Source organism: Nannospalax galili, unplaced genomic scaffold (assembly GCF_000622305.1).
Source record: "Nannospalax galili isolate Female #2095 unplaced genomic scaffold, S.galili_v1.0 scaffold186, whole genome shotgun sequence".
NCBI classification, from domain to species: domain Eukaryota; kingdom Metazoa; phylum Chordata; class Mammalia; order Rodentia; family Spalacidae; genus Nannospalax; species Nannospalax galili.
In genome coordinates this window covers 4214434-4236482 of record NW_008358774.1, presented here as the reverse complement: position 1 = coordinate 4236482, position 22049 = coordinate 4214434, and the positions used below count along the sequence as shown (strand labels likewise).

At 42.7% G+C, this 22049-nt stretch overlaps 1 protein-coding gene across 1 annotated transcript; it reads left to right on the top strand.

Annotated features, from left to right (window-relative positions):
• Positions 1-295: 295 nt before the first annotated feature.
• Positions 296-3653, top strand: Slc35d3 (solute carrier family 35 member D3). The gene is made up of 2 exons (XM_008822052.2): positions 296-964; positions 1988-3653. The coding sequence occupies exons 1-2, from the start codon at positions 526-528 to the stop codon at positions 2812-2814; spliced, it is 1266 nt and encodes a 421-aa protein (XP_008820274.1). The 5' UTR covers positions 296-525; the 3' UTR covers positions 2815-3653.
• Positions 3654-22049: the final 18396 nt, after the last annotated feature.

Sequence of the window (22049 nt, the reverse complement as noted above, 5' to 3'; positions counted from 1 at the left end):
TAGTCCGCACCCCACCGCTGGGTCGCTGCGGGAAGGGAGGAGCTGCAGCACGGGGAGTGCCCTCAAGGGTGGGCGCTGAATGCCCGAGGGGCTCAGGCTCATCCCGCCCTGCCGCAGTCGCCAGCCAGTCCAGCTGCCAGCCCGCACTCCGCAGAGCGTCTTCCCGGACCGCGAAACCGCGCGGCACGCACCCCAGAGCCGCTCTTCCCCCTCTTCCAAGTCGCTGTCGCTAGGATTCCCGCCATTCCTCTCAGACCGCCCCCCCCCCCCCCGCCACCTTTTCGGGGCCCCCCCCCCCCCCCCCCGCCCCTTTTCGGAGTCCCCCGCCCCCGCCTCTGCCTCCCCAGAGCTGCGGGGCAGTCGGAAGCGGAGCCGCCGAGCCGCGAGGACGCCGGGCTGGAGCTGCCCTCCGCAGCTGAGCCCGCGTTCCCTGCCGGCGCCCCCGCCGCCCTCGCTCCGCGCCTCTCCCGGGCCCCCCGCAGGTCCCTGAGCTCCGCCACCGCGGGGTGCTGCGGGGCCAGCGCTATGCGGCAGCTGTGCCGGGGCCGCGTGCTGGGCATCTCGGTGGCCATTGCGCACGGGGTCTTCTCCGGCTCTCTCAACATCCTGCTCAAGTTCCTCATCAGCCGCTACCAGTTTTCCTTCCTGACCCTGGTGCAGTGCCTGACCAGCTCCACCGCGGCGCTGAGCCTGGAGCTGCTGCGGCGCCTCGGGCTCATCGCTGTGCCCCCCTTCGGCCTGAGCCTGGCGCGCTCGTTCGCAGGGGTCGCGGTGCTCTCCACTCTGCAGTCCAGCCTCACGCTCTGGTCGCTGCGGGGCCTCAGCCTGCCCATGTACGTGGTCTTCAAGCGCTGCCTGCCCCTGGTCACCATGCTCATCGGCGTGCTGGTGCTCAAGAACGGCGCGCCCTCGCCTGGGGTGCTGGCCGCCGTGCTCATCACCACCTGCGGCGCCGCCCTGGCAGGTGAGACACCCGCGACCGACCCCAGTCCACCCCACCCCACCGCGCAGAGACCCCGGGGACCACTCGGTACCACCGCCTCACTTCCAGATGGGGAGACTGAGGCAGAGAGAGGCGGAGTGTTGAGAGTGGTCCTAGAGCTCACAAAAGGGACTTCCCCCGGAGACCCAGCGGAGCCTCCCCAGTGCTAACGCCTCCCTCCTCCATCAGCCCTCCCCCTCCTCGGGTGTCCTGGCTTCCGCCCCCCGCCCGGTTTCTCCCGCGTGTAGCCCCCTTCCCGTCACCACCCGTGCTCGGGTCTTCCTTGCTCAGTGAGAGAACCGCATGAGCCAAGAGCTGGAGTCCAGCCCCGGGCTGAGCCGGAAGGAAGGGGGCCGTGAACTTCCTCGTATCACTAGGGGCTGGGACCCGGGAGCGATGGGAGGGAAGCCTGGGCTCCACCGGGTTCAAGTTTGGGGGGCTGCGGTGCCACGCAGAGACGGCCGGCCTGGGACTCAGGTGCCGGGGCTTATCTGAGGGGAGCGGGAAACCCTCATTCCCGGGCTTTGCGGTTGTGGGGGGCTGGGGGGGACCGTCGGCAAGCGCCTGACCCGCTCCGGTTGAGGCCACCAGTTGGGGTTTCCTCTCCCTTACAGTGCCTATGAGGTGCGGTTGAGGAATCACCCACCCAGGTGACCCTTTGATAGCTCAGGGAAGCCCTGGCGGGACCTACCCGGAGAACATCTGAGCTCCCAGTGGCCTTTATCGTGGACAGAGAAAGATGGGGTGACCCAGGGATGAGTCGGAGGAAAGCATCTGTCCGTTTGCATCACACGGTGCATTGACTGAGCTTGGCTGTCTCATTTGACCCCATAGCGGAGGCATGAGGGGTTTCTGTTGGGCACTGGGGAAATCCGTGGGCAAGAACTGGGGTGTTAACACCGTCTTTGCAACGCAACGCGTTACCTCAGTGGTTACCCACCCGCGTCAACCCAGTGTCTTCTCTTTTTCTTCCCCACGCTGGCTGGACTGTCCTCCTGCGCTCAGGAGCGGGTGACCTGACCGGCGACCCCATTGGGTATGTAACTGGCGTGCTGGCGGTGCTGGTGCACGCTGCCTACCTGGTGCTGATCCAGAAGGCCAGCGCTGACACAGAGCACGGGCCTCTCACCGCACAGTACGTCATCGCTGTCTCCGCCACCCCGCTGCTGGTCATCTGCTCCTTCGCCAGTACCGACTCCATCCACGCCTGGACCTTCCCAGGCTGGAAGGATCCGGCCATGGTTTCCATCTTCGTGGCCTGCATCCTGATCGGCTGCGCCATGAACTTCACCACCCTGCACTGTACCTACATCAACTCCGCGGTGACCACCAGTTTCGTGGGTGTGGTGAAGAGCATCGCCACCATCACCGTGGGCATGGTGGCCTTCAGCGACGTGGAGCCCACCTCTCTGTTCATTGCCGGGGTGGTGGTGAACACCCTAGGCTCCATCATTTACTGCGTCGCCAAATTCATGGAGACCAGAAGGCAGAGCAACTACGAGGACTTGGAGTCAGAGCCCTCAGAAGAACCACAGCCTAGGGGGGACCAGCTGCCATTCGTTATGGAGGAGCTGCCCGGGGAGGGTGGAAATGGCTGGCCAGAGGTTGGGGAGGAAGCAGGTGGCTCCACTCAGCAAGGTAGGCAAGAGGCGAGGGGCAGCGGCAGAGGGGTCTCATTGGTGGCTAGGAACTCAAGAATAGAAGGTTGCTCTGATGAAGCAAGTAGGAGGTCCTTAAAGGATGCTTACTTGGAAGTGTGGAGGCTAGTGAGGGGAACTAAGTATATGAAGAGGGATTATTTGATAGAAAACGAAGAGTTACCCAGTCCTTGAACAGGACATGCATGTATGTACATATGTACATACAGTTATTTTAGACGATAGAAAGAACGCCTCCAGTTTTATTCCGAGGAGTGGGGGAAGGGAAGCAAAGTAAAGTTGAAAAGTACTGACAGCGACAAAGTTAGCATCTATGTGAATTATTTAGTGGGACTTTACCTGAGGCGCCACAAAAGAAAGGACATGGGCAGGTGCTTAACAAAATCAAAAACAGTTTCAGTTTCAGACTCACTAACATTTGTTTTTTGTCTTTATACCCATAACCAAATATCTGCATGTCCCAAGAGTTCCTCAGCCACCCCCTCCAAAGAGGCATGTAGAAATGATGACAGCACTTAGTAAGTTCAAAGACCACATTCAAAGGCACACTTTTGATGATAGTTAAAATTACAGTTTTTATTGCCTGCTGGACAGAGTATATTGTTGAGTGGCATCTATAAATACTCGGAATTGTTTACTGTTCTGGTCATCTGCAATATCACGTTTACTTGGATTTTCCTTCATTTGTTTTTTAATGAGTGTCCTATTATTATTCTATTATATATTGATAGGAAATGTAGCTATTTTGAAGACATAAGTTCTTAGCTTCAAATTATGAAGTCTAAAGTTTGCAGTTTGTAATTATATATTATATTTTAAAGGCTGTTTGGGATCCTTGCTTTTTAATATTTATTATTGAGTGCTATAACCTTTTTAGAAACCTGTGTAATATTCTTTCAAGCAAGTGCAGTGCTAGATATAATTCAGTTTTGACTGCAGCACAGCTGGAAGAGACAGACCACTTCACAAGGCAACCCAAGTTACAATGCATACCCCAAACTCTGTTACAAAAAGAGCAACTGCTATATTCACATTATGATATTTTTCTATCTTAAATTTGTCAAAATAAAGTATGTCTATCTGTAAAGAGAGAAACTGTTAAAATTTGTTTTAGACACATTTGTGTTCTGTTGTGTAGTTGGAAATTGCCTTCTATGTGTGGTCCATCTGGTGTATTGGTGCCAACCTACTGGGAACTTCTTTTCTTTTTTCTCATTGTGTAGCCAAGGATGACTTTGAGCTTCTGACCCTCCTGTCTTTATCTCCTTAGTGTTGAGATTACAGGCAAACACTACCCTGTCTAGTTTATTTAGTGTACGCTACCAATTGATCTATACCCCTGGCCCCCATTTCAAACGTTCCAAATTACCCATAGCAATTGGATTTTTTAAAAAAGTTCCAGTGAAGGAAACTATGATGAAGTAAAACATTGTCTCAGGCTGAGGAATGAAAGTCACCCACACCAGACTTCAATGCATAGGGAAATTGAGATAGTAAATGGTGGTATCCACAAAAGCAGAGGCCTCCTGTTACCTCCTACAGGGGAGGAACTTTGAGGCCCAGGCTACTCTCAGTTGTCAGCATGTTCCTGAGAGTCTCAGATGGTGGCATCTTTCATATTTCTTTCATTTACAAAAATCAAAACAACCTAGAAAGCAGACGCAGACAAGAAGCTTCTCCTCGGTCAGTTACTCTCTAGAAGCTGGCGAGTGCGTGGAATTGTGGTTTGTGATTGGTCCTGCTTTACTGCTTTTCATAGGCAATCAATTGCTTCCATGGGAGACTCTATAAGCTACAGAGATGCAGGAACCCTAGCATGGCAACAGTTAGAAGTGGATGACCAGAATTACAATGGCTTTTTGAAAAGCATTATAGCATTAATTTTGACATTGGCATGCTAGAGGGCAGTGTCCTATTGCAACAACACAGAACTGAGAATTAATGAAAAACAACAAAGTTGAACTGAGTGGAGTTTTTCTTTTTAAACCATTGTCAAGTAAATGGATACAATAATAGTTTTTGGTTGAACAAAATTCCCCTTTGGTTACAAATGTGAGTTTGGATTTATTGCAAAAAGATGAACTTTACTGCCAACAAACTTGAAGAAACATTTTAGAGTTCTCTAGAAAAACAAGACACACACACATGCAGAGAGAGAGAGATCTTAAAGAATTCATGGTTGTTGGGGAGGCAAGTCTGAAATCTGTAGGATGGGAAACTCAGGCAGGTTCCCTATGCTGCAGTCTTGAGGCAGAATTCCTTCCAGAAACCTGTCTTTGTCCTAAGACTTAAAACTGATTGGAATAGGCCTATTCATGTTATCAAGAGAGGAATTTTTTTTTTACTTGAAATTCACAGGTTGGTTGTAAAAGTTAATTGCATACTAAAAATGTCCTCAGGGCAATATCTAGACATCTATTTAATCAGATAGCTGGGCATTACTGTCCAGTCAATTTGGAGGTGATCATAATGATCAGACAAGAAAACCCCAACAGACCAGTAACAGAAGTTCTGTCACACTCTTTATTTAGAAAAAAGTCAGGAGTCTCTTCCTAGAGCAAGGAAGTACATTACAGGGCTACAAGTCAATGCTGGGACTAGTCTACTAGGCACCAGCTGCTGGAGGGACAGACTTGGTTTCCAAGCATCCTCCACTGTTGGCAGCTTCTGAATCCAAAAAAGGACTCAGGTGCACCCTGACTTCTGCACTCTGGTGACAGCTTGCCTCAGGCAGGAAGCAGGGTATCACTGAAAGTGGGGCACACTGGAGGTTCCTTGGCATTATTGCTTGGCTGGCCCAGACTTTGCACCCATCTCTGACCACTCAGATTCTCTCACTATTCTGAGATAACATCCTTACTTTGTACCCAGTTGGAACTTGCCCTGACAATTGTTCCTAGAAGTTCTTCAGGAGGAATGCTCTGTCTCACACTCCCCTGTTACTTCACTGTAACTATTCTTTGCAACACAGCATGGTGTCATACTGAATTTCTTTGCTGGCTACCTTCCTCTGAATGCAATCTAGCCCTCAGTTAATGATCGTGGTGCAGGCCCATCAGAAATAAGAGAGCAGAATGGCCAGGACTGCACAGAGGAGAGGGTGGGTACATATTATTGGAGGATGCTAAGCACAGCAGAGAGTGACCTAAACTCCCAAAAGACCAGCAGTCCCGTAGAGTTGTTACTCTTTGTTACAGGGTCTAATTCTCTAGGCCATTAATGGCAATGATCAGAAGACAAAGGCAGGAGAAAGTTATAAATCCTAACTGATGAAAGCGGGATTTATTTATTTATTGGCATTTTGAGAGGTCATTTACTTATTTTTGGAGATTATTTGTGGATTTTATTTTGATTTTTCTGAGATAGTACTTTATGCAGCTCAGGCTACTCTTGAGTTCACTATGGAACTTAGTCTGTCCTTGAACTCCTGATCTTCATGTCTCCACCTCTCAAGTGCTGGGATTACAGGCATGTACCACCATACCTGGCTTTCAGTTTAGGAATTTTAAAATTAGTTAATTAATTACATTTTATTTTATGTATATGTGCTTTGCCTGCATGTATGTAAATGCACCACATGCATGCAATACCCTCAGAAGTGAGAAGAGGTTGTCAGATCACCTGGTACTAGAGTTACAAAAGGCTATTAGCCATCATGAGGGGGCTGGGAACAGAATCTCAAGCCTGGATCCTTTTAATTGCTGAGCCATCCCTCCAGTCCCCAGCTTAGAAAATTTTTTATGTATCCATCCTTAAGAGCACTGATTCTTTTCTTGGCTGAGTTCAGTCTGCTGATAAGCCAGCCAAAAAAAATTCTTCATTTCTGTTTAGCTAGGTGTTTCTGTTTTTCAACTTTAAGCATTTCTTGTTGACCCTTTCTGTGTTTTCCTCTGCTTATAATACCTGTCTGCTCTTGCATGCTGTCTGCTTTTTACACAAACAACATAGTTATTTGAATTTCCCTTTTTGATCATTCCAAAGCCCATGTCATATCTGAATCTAGTTCAGATAGCTATTTTATCTCTTTGGAGCCTTCTTTTCCATTTAGCATGTCTGTTGGGTTGATGTGACCAACATCTATTCATCTCAGATAGGGCACTGGCAACAGAGCCAATGATTCCACCACCAGTCTATCTTGGTAAACCAATGAATTTATGGGGTTCCTTACAGAAGCATGGGTGAAGGGTTGCTGACAAGAGTATGAGTGACTTAAAGGCAGTTGCATCATCAAAAGACCCACCCAGCATGGGTGATGACTCACAAAAGTTGCATCCCTAAAACTGCTCAATTTGCAGGCAATGCCTCTAAAAGGTCTCCTCTCCCCTAACAATTACTTATTATTTACATAACTTCTGGGAGGGACTGCGTGAGTCTTATAACTTCCTTATGAGTTTCAGGTGCCTCCCTACCTTCCCTCAAGGAGGGACTATTTCAAATTGGAGGAAATAGCTAACCTATACCTAGTGATTTTCTTGATGTTGAAAGCCAGATGATATATATGCTGGAGGATAGGAACTGAGGCAAATAGACCTCTAAATAAGAAGTGTCATGTTAGTGGGGTTAGAAATTGGGCTCTGTACTTTGTACTATGCAATCATAGTGCTAGAGACCTAAGTTCCACTGTGTTTGTTTTCTCTCTCCACTGTCTTCAGCTCTTTCAGTTGCAATATAGGTATTATATTGAGTCCATGTAGGGACGGTAATAAGGGGTGGAGGAAGGGATGTGTTCTACAATATCTATTGTATGTTTAAATTGATATGTAAAGACCAGGCATACTTATGGGGTAGAGCGTAGTAATTCTATACATTTATACAATGTGTAATGACCACATCAGGCTAAATGACATTTCCTTCTCCTGAAACATTTGTCATTTCTTTGTGTTAAGAAACTTCAAACTCCTCTCTTGTAGTTAGTTGTAAAATGTATAAGTTGCTGTGAACCATAATCACCTGATGTATTGCAAAGCATTAGAACCTAGTCCTTTATCTAATTATATTTTGGTTTGTATTAATCAGCCTCCTTCTTTCTCTCTTTATCTTCTTCCTAGCCCCTAGTTACCACTATTAAGTTCTCTAGTTCTATGAAACCAGCTTTTTTGGCTTGCGAATATGCATCAGAACATGTGATAATTATCTTTCTGAGTCTGGCTTATCTCATTTACCTTAATGTCCTCCAGTTCCACTCAGAGTGCTGTAGACCACAGGATTTAATTCTTTTATGGCTACATAGCATTCTAGTAAGGATATGTCATTTTTATACAGCACCCATCCATCATCCATGCATGCATGCATTCATCCAGCTCTTCATCCATCCATCTACTTATCCATTATCTATCCACCCAGCCAACCATCTATAAACCAATCTATCCACCCACCCATCCACCATCATCTATCTATCCATTATTCATCCATCCATCCATCCATCCATCCATCCATCCATCATCTGTCTATAAATTCATCAGCATCCATTCATCTATCCTTCCATTCACCTAAACATTGAATCCACATCTTGGCTATATATTCTTATTGTCTCATTCTCTTAGGTTGTACCTTTTACAAGTGTTTCTTGGCCTCTTCCCTCCCCTGAGAAAGCAAGAGGATCTTAAGATGGGGAGAAAGACCTTTTCCCAGGGTGGGAGAGGCTCTGTTACATCTTTGCCCCTGAAGAGTGGATCTTTGTTGTGGAGAGTACGCTTTGTATATTTCACAAAAAATCCTCTTCCTGAAGGCTGGGGGATTTTTCACAATTCTTTTCCACAAACAGGATTCCTGGATGTCAAATCTATGAAAAAAAAAAAAACCCTAAGACTGTGGCACCCAATTGCTTCTCACTCTTATTTCAGTCTATAGACAGCCAGACCAATCCAGAAATTTATTAAAATTCTCATTTATGTGTTTCTACCAATTTGTAGCTCCAGTGAGTTCTGATTCAGGTATGGAGTTCTGCAACTTTCTGCATTCATCTGACTAGTCAGAGTTAGGGAGTGGTGATTTGCATAAGTCATGGGCTCCAGCAACCATGGACTGGACACTCTGCAACTGGAAACCAAAATGCATCCTTCCTGCCTTTAAGTCATTCTATCAAGTATTTGGTCACAGCCATGGGAAAGCTAACTAATACAATAGTTTATTAAAATATCACCCCTTTTTAAATCCCACATACCAAACTCATACACAAAGTTATCACAGATAATTTTATGGCCCATGCAAAGTCACTTATTTTCCATTTGTCATCCTTTTTCCATTCTTTGCATAGGTAATTTTAAGTTGTTCAGGTATCAGCTACAATGTGCTTAGGGAAAATGGGATGGGCCCTGTGGATGAATTTTTTAAGCTAATGGCAGATTTGTATTTCTTGGCCAATGATTGGTTTGGGGGCGCACCTGTGGCCCAGTTATTGCAGATGAGATGAAGTGTTACAGAAGGGACTTGGGAGAAGGTCTTCTTTTGCATGGTAAGAGACTCCCTTGATTCTGTCTTTGGGGGCAGTTGGTGAGGATGTGATGTCTGATCCAATCTCAAGGATGAGCATCTTGTTGAGGGCAACTTTGAGGACTGAGGAGAAGAGCCTGGTTTCTGGACACCTTCATTTGCCAGTTGAGTAAAAAACAACATAGGACTGATGATTTCTAGACTTCTGGTTTACTGAGAGGATAAATTCACTTGCAGTTGATTATCCTTTCTCTTTCAGTTTCCCACCTAAGAGCATTTAAATGAGATAAATTCATTTCACAAAGAAAAATATACTTGAAAAGCAAATTTTTCCATTGCAACACCAATTTTCATCCACCCACCCATTTATTCATGGATTCAAAGTTTATTAAGTACATATTATACACCAATTAGTAAATAGTCATTTTCCATTTACTTTTTTTCTTGGTGTTAGTGATTGAGCTCAGAGCCTGGTACATAATAAGAACACACTCTATCACAGTCCCACTTTTTAATATTTTCTCACAGTGAAAGTAATGATTTTATCCATATGAATTATTTCCTAAAAGAGTAGTTTTGTAATACACTACTTAAATATTCTCTGAAAAGTAATACAATCTCTAAGGTTCATCTTCTAAGGTAATCTGCAAGATAGAGCTACACAATTCCTATTCACCAAGAGCTTAAAAGTATGTAATAATTCTTCCTCAAACAGGTAAAGATTTGTATTAGTTATTTTTCCTGTCTCTGTGACCAATATCTGACACAAGCTACTTGAGGGAGGAGAGGTTAGCTTTGGCTTACAGTTCCAGAAGGTACAGTCCATCATGGTGGGGAGGACATGATGGCCAAGCCTGTTCTGTCCACCTGGCTGGAGCTTGCAGCTGTTGCTTCTTATACCTTGACAGATAAGAAAGCAGAGAGCTGTGCTGAAACCAGAAGCAGATAGCACCTTCAAGACCAGCCTCGGCAAACTATTTCTGCCAACTATACCATGTGTTCCAAAGATCCCCTAACCTCCCTATGCAGTGCCACCAGCTGAGGACCAAACTTTCAAACATATGAGTTCACAGGATACATTTCACGTTCAAACCATAACAGATATGAAAAGAAAGTTTTTTAGCAAAGGAGAGCAAATGACTCATACATATGAAAAGGTCCTTAACCTCATTCAAGTAGAAGAAAAGCAAATTAAACTACATTGAAGACAGCAACAGAGGGTGGATGGCTTGAAAATTTAATAGTTGTAGTTGTTCACAAACAGGTATGGTGGGAGGTATGACTCTTATAGTAAGAAAATGATGAAGAGCAATGCACCTGCTATTTCATCTAGTGATTCATCCCAAGAGTTTACCTGAGAAATATAATTGCACATTAGCAAATCAATATTTGTGCAAAAATTAAGCTGTTGTTTTCCAATCAAAAATAAAAATAATTGTAGGGCTGGGGAGATGTTCCAGTTGGTAAAATTCTTGCTATACAAGCATAAAGACCTGAATTCAGATCACCAGCGGCATCCACATAAAAAAGCTAGGCATGATGGTGCATATGTGCAACCCCAGCATTTTGGAGGGAGGAGACAGGTGAATCCTGGGGTTTTTATTGACAGCCAGTCTAGCCAAATTGGAAAACTCCAGATTAACTGAGAAACTCTGTCTTAAAAATGAGATGGAGAAAAATGGAGAAAGACACTTGATGTTGACCTGTGGTCTCCACAGGCACACACAATACACATACTCCACCCCATACATACACATACATGCATACATCACACAAACACATGTCCACTTAAATTAATTCTAACTTTCCATCCAAAGAGTAACAAATTATTTTATGATATGACCAAACAATAGAATGCCTGTGGCCTTTTAAAATGAAAGCATTCTGTTGGGGGCTAATCCTCCAAATATATTAAGGAAACTTTTGTGATACAGAAATCACCTATTCTAATGTTACTATATGCCCTCAGAAAGGAATGACACACATTTGTAACCATGGTATGATATCTCTGGAAGACTGTACAAGAAACTAGCAATGATGGCTATCACTTTGAGCCACAGTGATGATATACACCTGTAATCCCAGCACTTGGGAGGTAGAGGCAGGATCCTGATCATGTGTTAGAAGATATCTTGGGCTATATAGCAAGTTCCAGATCAGGCAATACATTCATGCACACACAAAAAATAATAGATAAAATAATTGGTTAAAAAGTTTGAGGTCATTCTTAGGCACATAGTGAGTTTGAGGCCAGCCCGGGCTACATAAGACCCTGTTCCCCCCCAAATTAAATATATAAATAAGCAAAAAAAGATACCAAAATAATTTAATATATCATGATAGATTCAAGTACAGAAATCACATGATTAACTCAAAAGAGGCAGAAAAGGCTTTTGACAAACATTGAATATCTTAAATAACTGTGACTAGAAGGAATATATCTCAGTACAATAAAGGTTTTCTTCTTTAATTTTTTTAACTATAAAAGAAACTTGCTTGCTGATGGAAAATTTTTGTAAGTAGTGATGGTTGCAGCATTGTGAATGCAATTAATTACCCCCCTGAATTATATACTTAATGGTTAAAATGGAAAATTTTTATATGTAGTTTATTCCAATTTAAACTATTAATAATGTAATATATCAAAATTCATTGACTTGTACCCTGTAAAAGGGTGAATTATGTATTTAAAAGCTATCAAAAATATGTTTGTTCCTTCTCTCTTCTATCCCTTCCCCTCCCCATTCCCTTCTTCCCTCTCTGTACATATTTGTGTGTTTGTATATGTGGAGGCTCGGGTGTATTCCTAAATAACTCTCCATATATATATATATTTTAAGACAGGATCTCTCACTTAATGCTGAGGTTGCTGATTGGCCATTAAGCCCCAGGGATCCTCCTGTCTCTGTCTTCTCAATTTTGACTTTCAGAGGGGACAAGCTATACTCTAACAATAGCACCTTCCCTCCCTCATACCGACTGGCTCTTAGCTTGTGAGCAGCAATGCTACAGAAATCCATACTTCTTGTACTTTCTGTATAATTCTTCCTTTAATTAAGTAGTTGACCCATACTCTATATATGGGTCAACTACTGCTACTACTATAAAATTTTTCATTGATTTTTCTAACAGCTATTGGATGAGTATAGTATTCCATAGTCTAACCCAAATAGGAATTAGTTCATGGTTTATGCAATACATGTTTAAAATAGCATGTGATTCATGTGAAAAGGGTAGATATCGTTTCCCTCAACTCTTTTTTAAAAATTTTATTATTCTTTTATGTATACACGTGTATGAGTATATTGACAACATGTATGTGAGTGTACCTTTGTTGTGCAATGCCCTCAGAGGTCAGAAGAGGATGTCGGATCTCCAGGAACAGGAGTTTCGGGCAGCTTTTAGCCACCATATGGGTGATGGGAACTGAACCCAGGTCCTCTGCAAGAGCAGCTGGTGCTCTTAACCACTGAGCCATCTCTTTAACCCCCTCAACTCTTTCTTTACTGAAAACTAATTTGGTAGATCTCTCAAGTTTTCAAGACTCTTTCAATGGATTAAGTTCTATGGTATGTTCTAGCAATAATCTGCGAAATAAACTAGATGACATAGAAATCACAGTTACTTATTAACAAAGAGCATCTATCTTTGTTTTGTCCTTCCACGTGTTATGATTCCAAATATGTATGGTCCATCCCTCTCTCTACATCAACCTTCTCCTTTGGTGTATATAAGGGAGAAAATTTGATTCTAGTCATCTGATGCCAAAATACCTGGTTAAAAATCCATTCATCTTAATGTTTTGGACATTTAACTCTGAAAATTTAATTCAGGGATGTCTGGATTAAATAGACCAATTGTGTTGTCTTTTGTTTTGTTACTTGGTGTCCTAGTTTGTTCTTCATTGCTGTGACAAAACACTCTGACCACTACCAACTTGGGGAGGAAAGGATTTATTTATCTTACATTGCCCTGGTCACAGTTCATCAGGAAGCCCAAGGTAGGAACTCAGGGCAGGAACCTGGAGGCAGGAGCTGGAGCACAGGCCATGGAGGAACACTGCTTACTGGCTTGCTACCCTGACCCCTGCTCAGCCTGCTTTCTTATGCAACACAGGCCCACCTGTCCGGGGTGGCACCACCCACAGTGGGCTGGGCCCTCCCACATCACTCATCAAGCAGGTGCCCCATGGACATGGCTGCAGGCCAGTCCAATGAAGGAAATTCTGCGATCGAGCTCCCTTAACCCAGGTGTGTCAAGTTGACACTAAAGCTATCCGGCACACTTGGCTTTATGTAAACTCTGCATGTGTATTTCCTGTTGATGTTGGGGCTGGCTTTCCATAAAATTATGGCTGGAGTGTAAATCTATTGTGTGACAATATAACACCACCAGCTGTAAATCTCCGCTGGGTAGCACCCAACTTGGATTAGTGGCAGTAAACATAGATCACAACTGGAATCCAATAGTCCTGACTGAATGTAGAAGGCTTTCCCACTGATTGCCCAGCTCTCTAGAGGGCTCCCATTCTTCTTCATCAATAATTGCTATCCCTAGTTACCCTTATTGTAGTCCATAATAAGCAACCCAGTTCAAATGACTAGCTCCTATTTTTCCTTAAGGAATAATGATCAATTCTCAGATGAATTAGACAAGCAAAAAGGAAAAAGTTTTTTACATTTTGCAATTCACCTAGTGGCCATCTTCCAAAATCTGCAATATATTTCATAAACATTATTATTGAGTTGGTAAGCAGCCATTTCTATAGGCACTTACTGTCATTGCAATGGTATAAAGGGAGATTCACTTTGCTTAATATTACCTAAGCCTTTCAGAGCACTGCTATAATCACAGGACAGCATTGCCTTTCTCGTTTGATGAAAGACTTTGTAAGTTAAGACCATCCTCTTTAATTCCACAATCATATGGAGTCATGATTGTGGAAAAGGAGACAGAGGCCAGTACAGTATGCCTCACAAAGGCAGCGCTCAAGCTGCCTTATCAGCACTCATTTCTTATGCCCAATACGGCACTTGGAATGTGGTTTAACTTTCCATAAATATTGGTTGGCTGACTGACAAAAGTCATGAAATAAAAGCACAACTTTAGTTTTCTCATTCAGCTGGAAACCACTGTGGATTGCAAGCTCCTTTTGAGATGACTTGATAGGCAAGCCTGGCTTGCCTATAGTGCCATTCTTGGAAAAGCAAATGCTATAAATTGAATCTGTTGCAGGAACAGGCTTCATGGTGTCTGCATCAAAGGCACTGAGCAGGATGACTTGGTGCAGAGTGTGGAGTTCAGCTCAGCCATAAGTGCTCCTGCCCAGCATCCTGGCGCCCCGGGGCTCCCTGCAGTTAGACATGCCTGGACTCAATCCAATAAAAATGTCTATAAAGAAACTTTTCTTTTTGGCTAGGATATTTGTCTAGAAAAATAATATAGAACATTGTTAACAATTCAGACAGAGAAGGTAGAAGTAGGTCAGACAAAAAAAGTGAAGGGTGAAGTTGTCTTGGCCTTTCTTTTAATCTTTTGAACAGTATTTGAAATAGCTCTTGGCAGCTGAAATTTGTTCTGCACTTGGGAGTTAATAACTGTGCCAGAGTTTCTGTCACTCCTCTGGGGGTGGTGATCGATATAACTAATAAATAGGAAATGATTAGATTCGAGGTATTGGAAGCCAGCAGCCTCCACAAGAAGGAATCCTGGAATTCCTGAGGGATATTTTTAAGAGTGTATTGTGTGCATGTGTGGAAATGCACCCATGTTATGCAATGCTCAGAAGAGGGCATTGGATTTCCTTGGAACTGGGGTTACAGATGGTTATTAGCTGCCATGTGGGTGTTGGGAATCAAACCCAGGTCCTCTGCAAGAACAACCAGTTCTCTTAACCACTGAGCCATCTTTCCAGCCCTGAGATATATGAATCTTAAAGCAGTTAGCAACTATTAAGTTACTGAGGAGTTGTCTTAGTGGACTCAGGCAGTGTCAAAGAACAATGTTAAGAAAATGGAGGAAGCAAGAAAATGAACTTAGGGAAGAAGAGGCCATAGAAGACTGTCTTTACTTACAAAGAGGATACAAAGTAAGGGAATTAAATCTGTCTTTCCTCTCCTCCTCTTCCTCCTCCACTTCCTCTTCATCCTCTTTATTCTCCTCTTCCTCTCCCTTTCTCTTCCTCCTCTTCCTCCTCTGCCTCTTCCTCTTCTTTTTCAATACTGGGGATTGAACCTAGGGACTCACACACTCTACTACTGAGCTATAGCTCCAGTTTTTCTCCTATGTTTTGTTTTTTAATCTCAAGACAGGGTCTTTCTAAGTTGCCCAGGCTGGACTTGTATTCACTCTATAGCCCAGGCAGGGTTTAAACTTGTGATCCTCTTGCCTCATTCTCCTCAGTAGCTGAGGATTTTGCCACCAGACTCAGCTTAAGGGAACGTTTCTTTAAGAGCATCAAGAGAGTGGGCCAGCGTGACTTTAATGATGCCTAAGATACTTTGAGGAGGTCATAGAGTATATAGATCAGTGCCAACACAGCTAAGTCACACCCAAGAGGAGCTGTGATTAGAAAATTATGATCACAGGAAAAAATGTAGTCACTAACTCAAATGTGACAGGAAAAAATGATGTATATGGTTAGAGGTGATGTTTGAGAAGCCAATTGATGTTGATCTGGGAGGATTTGTAAGTTTAGTAGTCCCACAAGAAAAGTTAGAGAAGTGCATTCCTTTTGGAAAACAGCTGATTAATTGCTGATAAAGGTACTAAGCCTAATCACCCAGTCTGCAGTTAATATTAGTAGGAAGTAAAGAATTGGGTAAGACTGAAGCCAGGACCATGTACTTGGTGGCAAGGTCTCCTATCATCTTGGGTGGTTTCATTTTCCTCCTTGAAAAACCAAGATGGTCAAGGAGCTCCAGGAATAAAATTTAAAAACCAAAATAAGAGACTGGAGAGATGGCTCAGCAGTTAAGAGCACTAGCTGCTCTTGCAGAGGACCTGGATTCTATTCCCAGAACCCATATGGCAGCTAATAACTTTCAGCAACTCCAGTTCAAGGGGAATCTGATTCCAGGGAAATCCGATGCCCTCTTCTGATTTCCATGGGCATTGCACAAGGGTGCACTTATAGACAAGCAGGCAATACATTCGTACACAAAAATAAAAACAATAAATAAAATATTTAAAAAACCCAAACTAAAACTAAACTAAAACGACAAGTATACCTCATTTATCTTCTAATTTTATAGGTTTTTTTTTTTTTTTTAATTTTGCAGTGCTGGCATCAGGGCTTCACAGATGCTAGGTAAGTGGCCTACCATGGAATGACATCCCCAGCCCTCAGCTACTTGTTTGAAAATTGGACAGGTGATAAATGATTTGCTTTGCAAATTCTAAATGCAGTTTCTTTAAGTAGAGTGTTACCATAATCTAAAGAACCTCGCCAACCTCCTCTGGCTTATCTAGAGGGTCTGTTCAACACCCTGACATGGGACTTCCATTCTGTGTTTATCTTTGTTTATACTTCTGCATTAAAAATATTTTATTTATTATTTTTATGTGTATGAATGTATTACCTGCATGTATGTAAGTGCACCCATGTCATACAATGCCTTAAGAGGTCATAAAAGGGCATCAGATTCCCCAGGAACTGGAGTTACTGTTGGTTGTTAACTACCATGTGGGTGCTGGGAATTGAATCTGGATCCTCTGCAAAAACAACCTGTGCTCTAACCGCCGAGCCACCTCTCCAGCCTAGTATGTTCTGTATTCTTGTTCCCAGTGGACTGAATGGCTGTGGATCAGGGCTGGGATCAGTTCATCTTTGTATTCCTGTGCCTCTGGTTTCTAGAACCTGTTAGGCATTGAGAGCATGAATCTTGTCGGGGGGGGGGCACTGAAAACATATTTAGACTTATCAGAATTATTTTTCTAAACTAACCTAAATTTCCAGAACATATTTTTCATGAACATGAACAAAACACTGGCAACAAAGGGACCTTTCAATAGGAGACCCGGAAAAGGCGACTTGCTGGAGAGCCACTAAATTTTCTGCTTTCCGATTTTTGTCAAACTATTAAAACCAAATTACAGCACAGACAACATCTAACTTTTTTCTTTTTATTAGATTGGGTTATTAATCTCTTACTGGAAAATTAGGTTATTCTTAAACTTGGGCAAGAGATTTGTTATGTAAGGGGCAGTTAGGGACACACAAGTTTTGTTTTGTTTTGCTTTCAGATTCAGTAATGGAAAAGCTTCCTGGAGGAGATTAGCAAGTCTGGACAAACACGGGAAGTAGCCCCACTGTGGAAGACATCAAGAGTGGCAGTCCAAGGTGTATTCAAATGTCTGCTAGATGGAACTGTTAGTTCCAGATGACTAGTGAAGGCCATCATTTTTATTGACCTAACTTGGAGGATTCTCCCAAAGCTGGAGATACTCCAGTTCAATCCCAGATCTTTTAATTAACAAACTTCCCTAAGCGGGCCAGAGATTCTCCTGATTGAACACCCTTAATACATAGCACAGAAGTGCAATATACTCCATTAGATAATTATTTAAATGAGCCGCCACACACTTGGCTGAACAAACGTCTTAATGAGCAAAACAGATGTATGCATGTTTTGCATTTGAAATACTCGATAATATCACTATTCAAGATTTATAAAGAGGGCCTTTCCTGAGAAGGTCAGTGAAATCCCTACATTGCTCATTTCCAAGCATCCCCAAGTACCTTTCTCTGCTCCTATTCATGTCACTCACATGAATTGCTGAAGGAGGGGTGTTGTACTTTGCTAAGAGAATACTTTTCATTGTAAGATATGTAAAGTGACGTTTTCTTGAGACTGTACAAATTGGTACCACTGAGAACAAGAATATAATCTAAAATGCTTTGTAGGGAAGCATTTAGCTTGTATGTGATTGTTTTGTTAGTGAGTCATGAGGGAAAAGATCCTTAGAAAAGGAAGATCAAGATTGGCTATGGTTGCCTAAGCTGAAGGAGGTGTCCTTAGAATTATGAAAGGAAAGGTCAGTCCAATCACCCAATTAGCAAATATGTGTAAGTACTCTTTTGTGGTAGGCATTTTGGGCATGCAGAGAAGTGTAAGTCTTACTTTCTACTTTCAAAGAGCTAACATTCTTCATGGAAAGATAAGAAAAGTGTACATGGCAGGTGGTTTTGAATCCAAGGTAGCGCTTAAGTCGGTATCAAAACAACAGCAAACCCTAGGTGGAAAACTATAGATATGTGATCCAAAACAGAGGGTAAAACTAGTACCTACCACAGTTGATCTCAGTTTTACAAACTTGGCAAATCTCTGCATTTGAATGATTAGAGATCCATAATTAGAGAATGAGAGCTGTTTACAGTGAATATAAATCTAGATTGTGAGCTAGGTCTTTTCAGATGAGAAGCAGAAGAATAATTTCCCAGACATTACTTGAGTGACTAAATTTGTCAAAGTAACTGTCAAAAAGTGTTAGTTACTTTTCTCCTCACTGGGACAAAATATCTAATAAGGAGGGAAGATTTATTTTGGTTTTGATTTTATTTATTTTGGTTTTATTTTATTTTTGATTTTATAAGTTAAGAGGAAAAGATTTACTTTGGTTCATGGCTTGAGATGGTCCAGTCCATTATGGTAAGAAAGGCACCATACAACTGACAGTTCTAGGGTGTGTATTGGGAATCCTCACATACGGAGAAAACAGAGAACCTGGATCAGAAGCAAGCTGGCCTAAAAACCTCAAGCCCTTCTCCTACAGTCCTACATCTGCCCACTGGGCCCCATGTCAAAGCTCCTCAACTTCCCAAAACAGTGCCATCAATTGGGGACTAAACATTCAAACACATGAGTCTGTGGGGGACAATTCACATTCAAACCATAACAGACAGAAAGGGAGACAATAACTCTAGATATTCCCAGTTAGGTTATGGATACAAACAACATAATTAAATATTGATAGCACTAAGGAGACCTTTTCGTGTGCCTTAAGGAGCATCCTTCTACTTCGGTTTACGTCATTTATCCTGTAACCCTTTTGTGCCATTGACTTGTGTGGGCACGAATGCATGTGTGTGCACATGAATAGCGGGCAGAAGACAACCTCAGCTGCCATCTTTCCCTTCCCTTCCCTTCCCTTCCCTTCCCTTCCCTTCCCTTCCCTTAGGGTCTCCGGGGACTCCCTGTCCAACAACGCATAGGGAGGCAGCCAGATTAACTTTCTGGTTACAAGGTTAAATAAAGGTCATCTGTCCAGAGCATGTCCATATTGAAAACATCATTTCCACATATTTGACACAGTTCCTTCCTTCCTTCTTTCTTTCTTTCTTTCTTTCTTTCTTTTTCTTTTTCTTTTTTTTTTTTGGCCGGATCTTTCATTGGTCTGAAGCTTGCCTAGTAGGCTAATTTAGATGGCCAGTGAGCCCCAGGAATCTGCCTATCTCTGCCTTCCTGGTGCAGGGATTACAAACATGCACCACCATGCCTTGTTTTTTTTTTTTTACATGGGTTCTCGGGATTGAATATGGTTCTCAAGAACATAGGTTCTCACTTTGGAAACTGAGCCTACTATTGGCTTTTGGGGTAGAAATCCTGTATCATTTAATGAGCCCCTTTTCTTTGCAGTCGTTCCTCCATCCGTCTGTGGCAGAGATCTCATTTCCTTTGCCCAGTGCCACTCAGTGAGGTAGAGGAAACACCAGCTGCTTTCTTCTCTCACTCCTGTGCTGAGCCTGCCCCAGCTGTTTTAAGCTCTGACCTTGCAGGCTGTAAAGAACAGCCTCAGGTAGCCTGTAGCAAGACAAAGCTCAAATCTGAATATGGCTTTTGTTAAGAATGCCTGAAAACCCGGAACTGAGGCTGGGGACCTGTGGCAGCCAATGACAGTACCGACTCCCAATCCACAGAGGTTTGCGGGGAACCGTTATTACTTTCAATCATGGCTTTCCATTGCTAGAGAAAAAAGAAGGCAGAGAAAGTGATGAAAAGGAGGAGGAGGCGGACTTGGAAGATCTAAACAGGAATATTTCAGGTAACAAGCCGCCAATAGTTTAAAAAATTCACAAGTCTCCATTAAGTTGAATTTCAAATACATTCCTTTCGTGATCTACTAATGAGAACAGTTTGACATTCTCCCAGGTGAAATAATTTCAGGAGAAACCATGTGACACTATAATCAATTTAAGCAGCTCTCTACCTACTTCAAGTTTGTCAAAGTGTTTTACATTTAAAGCTATAATTAGCTAGCCCTTCTAAATTCACTCGAAGGTAGAGAGTTGAATTACCAAGTAAGCTTTATAACTGTAAGAACAAAGAACAAATAATTTTCCAAAAGATTCAGTCACTTAGTACTAGTTACTTGGATGCATTCACCTTGTGAAAATTCATAAAGCTATATACTTAGATATATTCAATATTGCACACTACAGAGCAATACAAAGTTAAAATTTATTTATTTTTGAGACAGGGTCTCTCACGTAGTCCAAGCTGACCTCAAACTCACTATGTAGCTAAGGATGACCTTAAAATTCTGATACTATGCTGGGTTTATGCTGTGCTAGGGATCAAACCCAGAGCTTTGTGCATGATAGACAAACACTCTACCAACTGAGCTACATTACCAGTACTTTTTTTTTCCTTTGAGACAGATTCTCAGTCTTTAGCCCAGGCTGAACTAAAACTCACTACATAGCCCAAGCTGGCTTTTAGTTCATGGCAATCCTCTTGCCTTAACATCCTAAGTCCTAGAATTACAGGTATAAGCCATGACATGAAAAATTTAAATTTAAATATATAAGAAAGTCTGATATAAAGAAAAAACTTCTAAAATCCTCATCAGATGAATTCTAAAAGTGCCAAGGAAAGCTGTCTGTATTTTGTGTAATGGGACTTCAGTGTGCTGAGCCAGCTACTTCTGGTGCTAAAACGAACTCAATTCCTCCTAAGCCTAAATTAGAGTTTGAAAATAACAGGATTGTGTGCTCAGGTGTATAGATGGACATTAGCGTAGCAAGAATTCAAATATACAGATTTCCCCATAATCTGACTGTCAATGGCTGGATTCCTCATGGGCCACTTTGGTCTTGTCTATACATTATACCAAACACATCTGAGATTGTAGCCTTCTAGTCCAAGCCTCTATTTCACTGTGAAGAGAAGTTACTACAGCACAGTTCCCCCACCCACCCACCTTAAGGCATCAATGCTTTAGCTTCACACCGACTTGGAAGGGAACTTAGCTTTGGATAAACTTGGAAGGGATAGACTTGTATGGCACAATGATAAAACTCTTATCTAGGGTGTGCAAGGTCCTGGGTTCTATCTCAGCATATACTACAAATGCCTAGAACCAAATTCCAGCTCTGCTGTTATTGGCAGATGTCTTTGGACAAATTGAACATTTCTGACTCAATAACCCCAGAAGCTTGAGGAGAAGCGGTATCAAAATGTTCATGAAAGGGTTATAAGAGCCAGAGGGATGGATGACCACAATCAGAGTCTTCCAGACAGCTAGTCATTTACTCATATGAACTCACAGCAATGGTGACAACGTGAACAAATCCTATGGAAGCTCAAACCAGACAAAATCCCAGCATTGACATGGGGAAGTAGATAAGAAATCCCAACTCAACCTAAGGAACTTTTGGCAACTGATTACTACCAGGAAAGGGAAAGGCTGTCTTACAGAGATGGGACTCTTGGTGGACCCAGTGAATGATACTGAAGGACACTGGGGGGACACAAATTATACTCTATAGGCCATATATATATATATATATCTCCAATTTAATGAACTCTAATATATTATATATTAGAGTTCATTAAATTGGGTAATTGGGTGGGGCAGTAGCAGGGGAGGTGGGGAGAAGGGAGCAGATCTAAATTCTATCAAACTATATTGTATGAAAACTACAAAAATTCATTTAAAAATGCAACAATAAAGTTCATGCGGTAGAATTTCTAAAT